Source organism: Dermacentor variabilis, chromosome 5 (genome assembly GCF_050947875.1).
Source record: "Dermacentor variabilis isolate Ectoservices chromosome 5, ASM5094787v1, whole genome shotgun sequence".
NCBI classification, from domain to species: domain Eukaryota; kingdom Metazoa; phylum Arthropoda; class Arachnida; order Ixodida; family Ixodidae; genus Dermacentor; species Dermacentor variabilis.
This window is the reverse complement of record NC_134572.1, coordinates 190112834-190126965: the sequence shown is the minus strand read 5'-3', so window position 1 is coordinate 190126965 and position 14132 is coordinate 190112834. Positions and strand designations below refer to the sequence as shown.

Here is a 14132-nt window from a genome sequence, read left to right as displayed (position 1 = left end):
TCCGTGTTTTTCTGACCCTTTATTTCCATAATTAGGACAAAAAGAGAAACGTGAACAGCCACCAACTTGGTCTTTTCACTCGTCTTGTGCGTACTTCTCTGGGCAGTGCTGGAGATTCACCTGAAGTCCGAGAGCGGAGAGTGGCAGCAGCGCTCCCTGGTGGGCCGCCACAATGACACGTACCACCTGGACGGCCTGCAGTGTGGCACTCGCTACCAGCTGTATGCAGTCGCCTTCCTGGCAAGCGGCCGCCGTGAACAGAGTGACTTGCTCGCCACCCGCACGCTCGGCAGCCGTGAGTGGCTTAGAATGTTGCGCAACGTGCTATGCTTTTTGCTGTTAAGCAGCTGATCTAGGACAGCCAGGCAATCAGAGGGCAGTTCTAATTCGGGCATCCTACTTCCTCCTTGAAGTTACCTTGACGTATGCTTCCGGAGGAACACGTGCCTCAGGGATGTTCACTCTATAGTAAAGCAGAGCCAACCCACCTGCAGCTTTAAACAGTACAGTGTTGTGGAATCTAAAGCGAGTCTCCGTGATAGAGCTGAAGACGCTTATAATACAAAAACAATAATACACATCCAACCCAAAAACTGGTATGTGAAAACACAAGCATTATTGAAGCGCTTAAATAAATACCGTGGAAGGGGTAATATTCTGCACAGCGTTTGTACCATAACAATCACCTGCGCCTCCTAGGAAAACGGCAAGACGTGAAGAGGGCCCCGCCTCCATGAACCACATGAGCGCACATTATAGTGCCTCTGGGATTAGCCCCCTTTGCTATAGTACTGTACTCAGAGTCTGCGCGCTGATTGGAGCGGGTGTATCCTAATGATAGCACAACAGTGAACTGCCCTTTACACGGCGAAAGACTGACCACGCGGATACGCCAAACCCTATCGAAGTTGGTGCAGAAAGGCCTGCTTTATTACAGTAAATGTGCTCTTTATGACATGCACTTCTTGCAATTAGGACGTCTAGGTTTCATTTCTGTTATCACTGAATGACTGACGAAAACAATACCAGCAGCCAGGATACCTATAAGGGTCGCAAAAATGGGGCCGCTGTCCTCCGTTACAGATTTTCGGCAGAACAGCAGCACCCAACTACGGTCAAAAAAGTCCCGCAGGAAAGAAAACTTTGCTTTCAAAGCGAACAATACGGAAGAATAACGTTGTTCATTTCGCAGAACATTAATTGCAAACTCTTCTGACCTAGATTAGCGTTGTGGTTCAAAACCAGCCAAATTCAACATACTTCTAACTCCACGTCTTAATACTAACGCAAGCAATGCTTTTGCAATCGTCGAATCTGCGTGACGATTCTTTTACAGCCCTTTGCAGACCTCTGGAACTAATTTACCTGTAATCAAGGCAGAGGCGCGAAAGCTTTCGCAGAGCTAATTCCCCCAAAAAAGTAATGATCATGTTGGAAGCAACGTATACGCGCCAGAATAAGAAGATACACTTCCCCGTGGGAACGCCACACTAATGCGCCCACAAGGTTCAGCATGTGTCGAAGCTGCGACGATAGGGCACTTGCTCACGACTTCCATTCACCGAGAACTTCTGTGATGGCTTCGACCAGAATTTTAAAGCGATACCGTTAAGGGCCCCGCGTCGCAGAAAATCCGGCGTTGGCGTACCACGTCCAGCATCGGACGTCGTTTCAGCAAAAGGCAATTTTGAGTCACCCATACCCAGCCCATCCATGTGGCGCAAGGAAATTACTGAACTAATTGAATTTCTCAAGCTAAAACTCGTAGAAAAATCGTACAGTGCGACTAACACACAACCTTCAGACATGATAGCGTCGGAATGTAATTTGAATGTACGAGTAAGCATAATTCTCTGACGTGAGAACTCAAACAAACCCCTTTTCCAGTGTTTCTAGCATTCATAGACCGGCCACGGCGTCCGTCATTTGCGCGCGCCTGCGCGCGAATATGTTGGATGACGTGGAGTGGCACGCCCTGTTTCTAGCAACACTTTCTGATGGCGCTCGCTTCCGCCGCGTCGCGGCCCACGCACGAGGCCGCGTTTCTACTAGAAATCGCGCCTTCGTTCATAGCATTCTCCGCCAGCGTTTCCCAGCAAACAATATGGTTACATATGCTGCAGTTGCCGGGAACCGTGAGAAGCAGTCAGAGATATTTGAATGTTATCGCGTTCCACTCTTAATGCAAGCTTAAGCATCCTCCAATCATATTGATCAATCTTGATCAAATAAGCTCTTTTGGTTAAGGAGAACATGGAAAAAACCATCTTCTCCTTGACAAAACGTGTTTTTTTGATCAAGATTGGTGGAGGCTATTGGTGTTTATTGCCTAATCTTTAGCAATATGCGGTTGCGCTACTTATACAGCACCGGTTGCTCCCAACAAAGAGGACATTGTGCGAGCCCTCAACGGCTCACATGTGCAAGTCATGCCCTCGGCCTGGCGATCGGGCGGATGCCCCCTGACGCGCCTGAGCATCGAGCACCGCTTGCTGCATGGCCAACAGCCGGAATGGATCGCTCACTGGAACCACACCAGCCCTGCAGCAGGGGTTCTGCCGCAGGTACGGGGTCTGCATATTCAGGCGCTGATCATAATCGCACTGTGAGGAATTCATGGAGGCCAAGAGTTCTTCAATCTTCCCGATGGTGTTTTATTGACGGAGACAATTGTGCATGTATTTCTGCTCAGTATATATATATATATATATATATATATATATATATATATATATATATATATATATATATATATATATACGTACATATATATATAAATGCCGTTGACTTAAGTATCGTCAACGTTGGGTCGCTTGCTTGCACAACCGTCACCCTATTGTTTATTATTTTTTCATCTTATTCTTCCTAATACTATTACTGTGGTGTTTAACTGCCGAGTGGTCTGGGTCGTTGACGATGTGCACCTAAAAAATATAACTTTATGATTTGCGTTGCTACCAAGAGTTGCCTTTGTCACTTGTCGTTTTTATTTCTTTAACAGCCAATTGGTTACTGTATTGGCAAAGGCAAGTATTTTTCCCTTAATGCATGAACTCTTCAAAGGCTGTGTGTTATCCACACACATTTCATTTAACTTCCTGTATAGTTCCCCTGACCTTTTACCAAGTTTGATCTTGATGGTTCCCTCAGCGGACTAAATTCTGCGCCGCTCTTAAAACACAATTGCAACGCCCCGAAGCGCTTAAATACGTAATTTACTGCAGAAGTGGCAGTCCACCCACCCATTGTTTTTTTTTTTTTCAGCGTATTACTCTTAACCTCCCTCTTATTTTCGCCAAATACAAACCAAGTGCCTCCTATAGTTTACTGAAGAGACCAGCGCAACTGACTACGTGCTTCGTGGAATGAACTATGGAGGAATCTAGCATTCCGTAATATTAAATGTCATGAGACGTAGACTTCTCTTGATACTTTAATGAAGTGCTGATATGGGCGAGCTGGAATTACGAATCCATCTTCGCTATCAGCGCAGAAGACAGCACGCGAAGTATCACACGATGAAAAAGAGCGCCTGTTTCCGTCTAGTCGTTTTTTGTCCTCGTGTGAATTTCTGCGCTGATAGCTACCATGGGTTCGTTTCGTACACTGGCAAACATTGCTGTTGACGGCCGCAAAAGGCTTTCGACCACTTGCTCAAGGAACATTTTATAGGTAGTAATGAACAGACACCCTTGAAATTTTGCCAGGAAATTTAGACAAACTTGTATTAAACAGTTCTTAAAGTACAATTGTACAGTTACGGAACATTTGCATAGGTAATATTCTGCGAGGGCTGCAATTAATGTACAGGTGTCAAACAGTTTGCTGTTTTTGGGCTTTGCACGTCACCCGTAAATACACGTCACCCGTAATTTGGGCCTCATATTATGCAAATGTAGAATTTCTACCTATTTTAGTCCTTTCACGCTACCAAATAAATTTTGCAAGTATTTTATATCATGCCTCTAAAATGCAAACAAAAAAACCAGCATTGGGTAAGTTTTATTTAGCCTCTATTTATTCCACGCATTTAGACATGTTCCTGCACATCACCAAAGCCCCTCCCCCAACATCCATCTAAATACAAATCCTGAATTAGGTAGTTCTCTGCACATAGTGTGAAAACGTGCATATAATGTTTTCGGGTGACTCAAGTCTCACAAAGAACCTTTCTGTGAAAGGTAACTGCAAACGTTCGCTTTTCGCACGCTATGCCTGTGAGGCAATGACACGAGCGGTCGTGTCGACTGAGCAAAAGTACATGAACTGCGACGCAGACTTATGCAGTATTATCTAAGTTCGGCTTCTTCGTTTCATTTTAACAGACCATTTTTAGGTTTCGCATACTCAAGTAATACTTTTGGTGGCTTTGTGGGGCTTTGAAGGAAACATTCTTTTAGATACCACGGATGATAATTCGGAATAAGGAGGAGCAGGGAAGAAGGGAATAAAGCAGGGAATTTAAAGGTTATTATCAAAGGGAGTGAATGGTTTATGAGGACTGCAGAAGCCAAATAAAAACGCTAGCAATACTTCCTACGTACACTGCTGGCGTCGATGACGCCGTTTGATAAAGATGACAAAAAATACCGATGACAAGTTTTGGGGCAGAATTAGAGCGTGACGACGGCGAGAGCGGCACGACGACGGCAATGTGATTGTGCAATGAAGGCGATGCGGGTGATGACGGAACGACAACGGCGACTACGACAGCGTGGCCAAAAGGACATAACGACAACAGAAAGACAACATCGTGAAGACGAAGGCAGGGGAATGGCTGCGCATCCGCGCATTGTTTTCCGTTCGGTGACTGCACGGACGACAGATGCTCCTCGGAACGTTCGCTTTATACTCGTACAAATCGCACACATTGCACCTGTCGGTAGAAACTGAGGCGTGCCGGTAAGATGAATCGGCACATGTCGAGAAAAGATGTGCAACACACTACGGCTACAAACGTGCGGAGAAACAGGGCACAGTGCCACGGCCACGGCGTCTAATGCTCCAGACGCGATGAGCGCATTCCACAACATGGTTGCGTGACAGCACGTGACTCTGCATGGGCGAGGATAAAATCCGGCCGCTTAACAGCAGGAAACCGGGCAAGAAGTAAAAGAAAACTATTCGCTTTAAAATGTTCCCGTGCTGCATATTTGCTGCCTTTTATTTCTAACACACGATGATGACGACGTCACAAGTGGGCTGCACACTGCCAAGCGCTTCACCGTCAGAGTCGAAACAAGCGGGCTGCATACAACCATGGAGCTGAAGCCGACCGAAATATCGAGCACTGCAAAAAAAAAAAAAAAAAAAGGAAAGGATGGGCATAGTTTTACGGGTAGTAGATACACATCGGTCATCTCCACCCGTTTGCTGCTTACGGCAGCAAAATGTAACGACGCTAGGAAAATAAATCTGATAATGAATCAATGAATCAATCAATCAATTAATAACAAAGGAATAACCATAACCAAATAAATCAAGGAATAACCCTAAGGTATGAGTGTCGCCGCACGCATGCATTAAAAAATTTAGAAACCAAAAACAAGCACTGCGGGGGCATATAATTCAAAAACAATGGATAAAAAGAACAATTGCGAAAAAGAAGAGAGTGCCTGCAACAAAGCGCGAAGTAAATACAAAAGACAGAGCAGGAGAAGGGTAGTTGAACAATGTATGAAGGTATGATACAACAAGGCAAAACTTGGAGAAAAGAAAACCATGACAGTGAGTTATGAAAAATATAAAGACCACGAAAATAAACGTTATAAAGACTATATTCTGTGGACGGTTGAGTGTTGGTGGTGAGAGGCAATAACATGGAAAGGTCTACGTTCTCTGGTGATCTTCCGTGGAATGCTAAACATGATGCAACTGAGAAGTTCGGTGCAGGTGAAGATAACATACTCCTAGCAACAGCAAAGCTGGCCACTTAAGAACTGATTTGCACAAACTCCCGAAGGTAAGACACTTTTGCCTGTGACAAAGCTATCGAGGGTAGTTATTTTCGTTTTCTCGTGCACACTTGAGAGGGTGGGTCTTCTTTCAGCTTAGTTTTCTACTTATTCGGTTTCTTCGGAAATAAATTGTTAGCGCCCCTGTCTGTCCTTCCACTTTCCCGTCTACGTTATTTTCGTGCACTTTTTCGTTAAAGATGCAAGACGTTTTAGCTGGGTGTGCCACTCGATGCGTACGGTCATGCGATAATGATGATAGCGACTAACATTGTGGTTTTGCAGAATACGATAGCTATGTGCTGAGCGCTAAATATTCATTTTGGTGAATACTAGAAAGCCTTAGCTTGTCCATACGCACATTATTTTTACGGATGTGTTACGCCAATCGCAAGGCCGGTAGCGATATCTTGTGACGCTTTGTCCTACAACACGTAAAACCTTTTTTCTTGTTACATAGGTGTTTTTGTCTAAGCAATACATCAAAATAGGATTGCTCGTTGTAAACTGCATCGGTGCCGATACTTTAAACCAGCAAATAAATAGAACATACTTAGTCACAGCAATAAAAACTCTGCGTCCCCTCTAAGTAAACTATGTGTCACTAGATGGTGCCATCAACCTGAAGAGTTTCTTTTATGGCACTTTTTATTTTCTGTTTTTTTAGATGACTTCTCTTCCTTTAATATGTTTTCGTCATTCAGCCAGAGTATCGTAATCGCCTGTCAAGAAGGGTGCGGCCACAAGTTCAGTTGAACATTAGTTTACCTTCCGGTTAGAAGGGCTGTCATACTTGCTGCCACTCCGTCGTTCCGCAGAAGGTGCGTTAAGGGTAACTCGTGCCTTGATCCTATCATGGTAAAAAACGCACGTCAGACGTGACCATGCACGGCGTGGACTCTGCGGCCGACGCCAGTTTCTGACTGCTTTGCATAGGTCGGCGCACTCACTCATGAGTGCACTCACTCACACTCACTCACACTCATTTTTAATGCGTGAGTGCGAGTGAGTGCCAGTGAGTGCGAATGCAGGTGAGTGCGAGTGCGACTGATTGCCAGTGAGTGTGAGTGAAGGTGAGTGCGACTGTGAGTGAGCGCCAGTGAGTGTGAGCGGAAGTCTGTGCGAGTGTGAGTGAGTGCTGGTAAGTGTGAGCGGAAGGGAGCGCGAGTACACACTCGCACTCGCGAGTGAGTGGAGGTGAATGTTAGTGCGAGCAAGTACCAGTGAGTGTGAGTGGAGGTGAGTGCGAGCGAGTGCCAATGAGTGTGAGTGGAGGTGAGTGTGCACGTGACTGAGTACTGCGAGTCTGAGTATAGGAGTGTGAACGTGAGTCAGTGAGTGCAGGTGAGTGTGAATGTGAGTGAGTGCTTGTGAGTGTGAGTGGATATGAGTGTGAACGTGGTGTTTGTGAATAAGTATATTGGGGTATATTAAAATTTCGCCTTTATGCTGTATGCATTACGCATGATTCAGTGAACTTACCAGCTAGTAATTTTTGGGGTTTTACTTTCAAGAACTACGATATGATTAAGAGGCATATCATTAAGAGGATTAAGGAAGTATCCTTGGACCCCTGCTTTTTAACTTATATATAAACGATGTTGTGATCTATCCCAAAGCAAAATTTAAAAATTAAAAGGCAATCTATACGTATATATATATTATATATGTATCATATATATACTAGTGTGTTTATTTCATCGGCATTTTATACTGGTTAATAAACAGCGCAAACGAGTTTCTCCAGAACATATCCACATGTTCTACAGAAAATTATCTAAAATTAAATTCAAATAAGACAAAGGCCATAATTTTTTATGTGGAAGGCACAAAGATTCCACAAAGCCACACTTTAGAGGTGAAGAAAGGGAGCATAGAAATAGTAAATGAAATTAAAGTATTAGGTACATAATTCTCTAGTACGCTACACTGGGATCGACATGTAGACTCTGTAGTACAAAAGCTTAGCCGTATCAGAGGAATGCTAAACAAGAACAGATATCATCTACCAACATCCGTAAAAATATTAATTTACTACTCACTATTTGCATCACACATTAATTATACACACCTTGTGTAGGGAACAACAACTGAAACTAACCTCAGGAAAATACACTTGCTACAGAAAAAGATCCTACGTATCATTGCAAACGTGCCATATTACAGTCACAGTGAGCACTTCTTTAAACAATACCACCTACCAACAATCTACTCTCTCTACAACCGCTCTCTCCTTCGTATATAGCACTCAAACTCTGAAAACAGCGTATTCAATGAAGTGGCTTGTCTGCAAAAAATACAGCTGCCTATATTACCCGTCATGGAGAATATTGGTCTATACCCCCTTCAAGAACCAATTATGGCTTGCAAATGATGAAAGATAGATTACCCAGACTGCTTAATTCATTACATGACGCTGGCATTGACATCATTAACATAACACGGTAAGAATTGTTGTCGCTTATCAGAACCTTCTCCTAATTAATGAATCAAGCGTAATTTTTTTCACCTGTATTCACATGTGCGTCTTGTTAAATGTTTCTAATGACATAATTTTTGCTCGTCCTTTTCTTTCTCCTAATCATTCCAACGTTAATCGAGCACCATATCTTTTCACGTTTAATTATGCATCGTCAAGTGTACGCGATTTTCACTTTTATTTACGGATTGCCAAGTGTATGTATTGTGGTGGTGCGTACTATCTGCATTGTTTTTATTTGTCGTTATCCAATTTCTTTGTTCCCCTATGTAAATTCTCTTGAATTGATTAATGATTGTACTTAATATTTATATGTAATGTTTGTTGCGCACGGTTGATTGCGCGACTGACTGCCACCGTGTAACACGGGGACTAAGGGCACCGCAAGCTGCATCATTTGAGCTTTTGCCTTAGCCCCCGCCATTGTATTTTAGCAACAGAAACAAATAAAGAAGAGTAAAGAAGAAAGGCACGCCGCAGTGGCGGACTCCCGTTTAACTTTGAACACCTGGGATTCTGGCATTCCGCCCCCATCGAAATGTGGCCACCGCGGCCGGAGGTCGAATCCGTGTCCTCAAGCTTAGCAGTGCTACTTTTCAAATATAATGACGCTTGGCAGAAGCACAAGAACAGTCTCAAACGACAGCACAAACACAAAAGCCAACAGTTTCTATTATGCTCAGTTCAACGTGCCTAGGTAGCGTGAATTCTAGGATTACAGGTATATTGGGCTGTTCAGCATGTTTGTGATATTTTCGCCCAAAACTGCTTTTGGAGCAAAGTGAAATAAAATCTGCAAAATGTTCGAATTAAACAGTTTCTTTAGGACTGAAAAAACTAAGCGCAGAGACAAATCTCCTCATCCCAAAGGCCTTGCGGGCTTCCACTCGTCACTCGACGCGCGCCCTCGCAGTTGCGGCGCTCGGGAGGCGTACAGCAACTTCCATAGAGTTACGCGAGATGAGACATTAAATAAGAAGTTCTGCTGTTTGCGTAGGTGTTGTTATCGTATACTATATTGCGTAATACTTGAGAAACAATGAGAGAGCGCTGTTAACCTGCCCGAGGCAAATGATTTTAGTGCATTTCGGCAGAATATCTGCGTTTCTTTGTTTTTTCTTCTTTTGTCGCGTTGTGTTCGCTGTCTGCTGCTGGTCGGAAGTGATTTGAAGCCAGGTCACTTTCCCCAGCCCTGCAAAACTTGCACGTGCCACATTGCTGTAGTTTATAGTTTTTTCGTGTTCTCAGCATTTATTGTGCAAATGGCTCTTCCGCTGAATTCTCATTGTTAGCCGGGCCAAGGGTGGAAAATATTTCCTTTCCTGCAGCGAAAAGAGCGCGGATTGAATGCGCTCAAGCAGGCAAGCGGAAGTCGCGCAGCCTTTATTTACACTTTTAGGAATACTACCGATCTCACAAGAGATCATTGCAGGGAGGCCATACATATAGATACAAAAGAAGCACAATCAAGTAATTTATACAATTGAAAACTATAAAACGCTAGCAGAATTAAAACATGAAATTAATATTAGCAGTACGCTTGGTACGGACTAAAAATCGAAATCACGAAAAATATAATCACAGGATGCGATCAGATTACTCAACCAAAATCCCGGTGCAGGTCCTTAAAAAAAAGTGTTCACGGAAACTGTTCAGTATGGACATTAATTTCCACCAAAGTTAATGTTACGCTTAGCTTGTGTGGCAACTGTTAGTGCGAGTGCAAAGCGCAGAAACAGTCAAAATCAGGCATGGGGAGACTTTTCCAGACGGCGCCAAAGCACCTGGAAGCGAGGTAGGCGCCGACGAGTCGCAGGTACACGAATGTTGGAAGTCATGCGAGCCGTGTGTGCACCAGCGGCGCGTATACTCTTCCTTCGGGCGCTCACCCCCTCTCCCAGTCTGCCGACGCGACAAGTGGGCGCTTACAGGTGCGCGCATGAGACGGTTATGCCCATTCATGGGCCGATCATGCGCTGCGTTCCTGATTAGACCAAACCGTGCTACCATAGAGAAAGAAATTCAACAAGAGGGGACACTCTTCAAAAACTGGCAACAGGAAACACGTCACGCCTAGTTTCAACAACAACCGTTAGTTGACGCGAGCATCAGAAAAAAAAGAATGTGAAATAAACTTCCAGACAACGTTTCATTTTTTTATTCCTTCCCACTAAAAGTGAAAAAGTTTTGCGTGTAAATGAACTTATACTTTGCAACTTTTTGTTTCGTTGCCTAGCAACAAGCTAGCCGCACGCCAGACGCGCGTGCATACGTCATGCGCCAGACAAGCCGCAGGAGTGAGCGAGGCCGGTCGTACGTACGAAGCTCGCGTGCTCGCCGACCCGTCTGTTTTGGATATAGCCCATGTTTTGGGGCTCCCGGCCTTCTCTATGCTTTTCTTGCGTATCGTCTGCATTTCGACACGGCACCACTGCACTACTGGACTACGGCAAGGTGAGAAATTGTGTTTGACAGTGTGCGGCGCATTTTAAGCACATTTAGGCTTAGTTCGAGTGGCGCAGTTAGCGAAAAACAGCTCCGCCGTCCTGGCGCAGTTAATTTGAGTTAATGCCACGTCCTGGGAGATGTTTGCGGCGCTTTCTATGAGCGCCAACATTACTGTAACTTATTTCGGTAGTTTTGGAGCACGCTTGCCGCACCCGGCTTATTGACGCAGCAAGCGAAAACCGGCTCGGCCGTGTGACGCATTTGCGCGTGTATACATGCGTGTACTAAGTCGTAGCGCCTAAGACAGACAAGTTTTCGCGCATTCTGTGGCCCCCAACATTATTGTAACTAACGTCGTTATATTTGGGGTAATTTAGAAGCCCGGTTGCCGCGCCCGGCTTATTGACGCAGTTAGCGAAAAGCAGCTCGGCTGTGTGCCGCAGTTTCACGTGTACTGAATCTTACTGGTAGAAGTTCGTTACGCATTCTCTGACCCGAAAAAGTATTGTAATTTATTTGGTAACTCTTTAGGATATCTTGAGGCTTGCTCGCCGCGCCTGGGGTTGTGAAGGTGTTAGCAAAAAAACAAGCCGGCCATAGTGAGTTGGTTTTGCGTGTACTGAATTTTAGTGGGACAAGTTTGTGACGCATTTTATAGCCCTGCAACAACATATACTTTATTTCGGTACTCTCGCTTCTCGAAAACGCGACGAGCGGTTGCCGAGAGTGATAACACGGGAGTGTTGCATGCGCCGGCAGGACGCGTAAAAGATAACACGGAGGAGCTCAAGAACATGACATTTACGTATTCTGAGCGACTGAAAACAGGCTTTGCACCCACGAGTCTGACTTGAGTGCGATTAGAAGGCATTCTGCGAGCGTGTAACATGGTCTGGCTGAGCCTGTGTTGTAGCACTGTGTACTTGGCGTACCATCGTGTCGACTGAGGCCAAGTTGTTTTGGAAACGCCCAGTCACCCGTGTATTTGTGCACTTAAAGTGCAGGAAATAATGCCCGGGAAAGGAGGGCTGCTTGAAAATCGGATTTTCAGATTTTGTAGCATTGTTTGGGAGGAGTCTTTGCTGCGAAATATACGTAAAAGTGAATTTATCTGTAATGCCGCTCATTCATCACTTACGCACGTTTCGCCTCTACACGAAATACTCCTGTTAGGTCAATATACCAAAATGATACATGCTTGTAATTTACTTTCTTTCAGCTGATGGCATCCGGTGGAGCATCGTACGGCAACGACTGCTGCTTACCTGGTGCCATAACTTTGGATGAATGCAGAAGAAGCCCGGAACGAGCATTTATATAGAGCAAAATAAACAGTTCATCATTTCAGAAGGCGTCTTTCGTTTTCTTTATGAAATTGCACCTGACAGATTCGGTGCAGTCTTGTAAAGGTCAATCGCAATCATTTCTACTTAATAATGAAACGATTCCACGCCAAGGCCACGCGAGGCTTAGCAGAAGCGAAACGAAAAAAAAAAAAAAATGAATGCCGCGCCGAGCACCGGAGCCGGCGCGGCGTGTACCAACTGGTGTTCAAAATGCGCGCGCCCAAAACCGAAACCGGAAGGAGTCAACAACATCCGCTAGGTGTGCTACAGTCAATTCGGCCGCTGGGCTCTATGGGAGTGTCCGCTCTTGTTGAAATTTCTTTCTCTATGGTGCTACGGTGACCTGGAATACTGCGAGGGTGAAGCGCCGCCGCACTGCTTTGCAGCACCCGCGGGCTTTCTCCGCTGTGGAAGCTGCGCCAATGTGGCGGGCGTCTTATATGCGCTTGATATTTGGTCGCTATTAGCCAGCATTGCGATAGTTAAGCTTCTGTAATACACTACGTAACTGCAAGAAAATAGTGCAGCGAGCCGCAACACAGAGAACGCGTTTGTATTCTGTAAATGCGGTGATTTTGTAAATGCGGGGAGGCGAAAGTGGACGTGGAGGAGCCCAAACGGCGAGACTAAAAATGAAGTAGACTTCATACTCTGCGCTAACCCTGGTATCATACAAGATGTTGACGTGCTCAGCACATTGCGCTGCAGTGACCATCGGATGGTAAGAACTCGAATTAGCCTAGACCTGACGAGGGAACGGAAGAAACTGGTATATAAGAAGCCGATAAATGAGTTAGCGGTAAGAGGGAAAATAGACGAATTTCAGATCAAGCTACAGAACAGGTATTCGGCTTTAACTCGGGAAGAAGACCTTAGTGTCGAAGCAATGAATGACAGTCTTGTGGGCATCATTAAGGAGTGTGCAATAGATGTCGGTGGTAACTTCGTTAGACAGGATACCAGCAAGCTATCGCAGGAGACGAAAGATCTGATCAAGAAACCCCAATGTATGAAAGCCTCTAACCCTGCAGCTAGAATAGAACTGCCATTACTTTCGAAGTTAATCGACAAGCGTAAGACAGCTGACATAAGGAAGTATAATATGGATAGAATTGAACATGCTCTCAAGAACGGGGGAAGCCTAAAAGCAGTGAAGAAGAAACTAGCAATTGGCAAGAATCAGATGTAAGCGTTAAGAGACAAAGCCAGCAATATCATTACTCATGTGGATGAGAAAGTTCAAGTGGCTGAGAAGTTCTGTAGAGATTTATACAGTACCTGTGGCACCGATGACGATAATTGAAGACGTTATAATCTAGAGAAATTTGACCTCCACCAAGTAATGCCGGAAGAAGTAAAGAAGGCCTTGGGAGCTATGCAAAGGGGGAAGGCAGCTGGGGAGGATGAGGTTACATCAGATTTGTTGAAGGATGGTGGTCAGATTGTTCCAAAAAACCTCACCACCCTGTATACGCAATGCCTCATGACCTCGAGCGTACCGGAATCTTGGAAGAACGCCAACATAATCTTAACCCATAAGAAAGGGGACGCCAAAGACTTGAAAAATTATAGACCGATCAGCTTACTGTCCGTTGCCTACAAAGTATTTACTAAGGTAATCGCAAATACAATCAGGAACACCTTAGACTTCTGTCAACCAAAGGACCAGGAAGGATTTCGTAAAGGCTACTCTACAATAAACCATATTCACACTATCAATCAGGTGCAGGTGATCGCGAAATGTGCGGAATATAGCTAACCCTTATATACAGCTTTCATTGAATACGAGAAAGCGCTTGATTCAGTCAAAACCTCAGGAGTCATGCAGGCATTAAGGAATCAGGGTGTAGATGAGCCGTGCGTAAAAATACTGAAAAATATCTATAGCGGCTCAACAGCCACCGT

The 14132-nt window shown here is 44.7% G+C and overlaps 1 protein-coding gene and 1 long non-coding RNA gene across 2 annotated transcripts in view; both read left to right on the top strand.

The window, feature by feature from the left end:
* The window catches only part of LOC142583408 (cell adhesion molecule Dscam1-like), a 680687-nt gene that overhangs the window by 220228 nt on the left and 446327 nt on the right, over positions 1-14132 (top strand). Inside the window, exons 26-27 of the mRNA XM_075693861.1 lie at positions 107-295; positions 2368-2564. Coding sequence (XP_075549976.1) covers positions 107-295; positions 2368-2564 — 386 coding nt within the window. The remainder of the gene's footprint in view (positions 1-106; positions 296-2367; positions 2565-14132) is intronic.
* LOC142583409 (uncharacterized) lies at positions 10648-12225 on the top strand. Its single transcript, XR_012828615.1, has 2 exons — positions 10648-10887; positions 12101-12225. It is a non-coding gene; the product is annotated as an uncharacterized LOC142583409 (long non-coding RNA).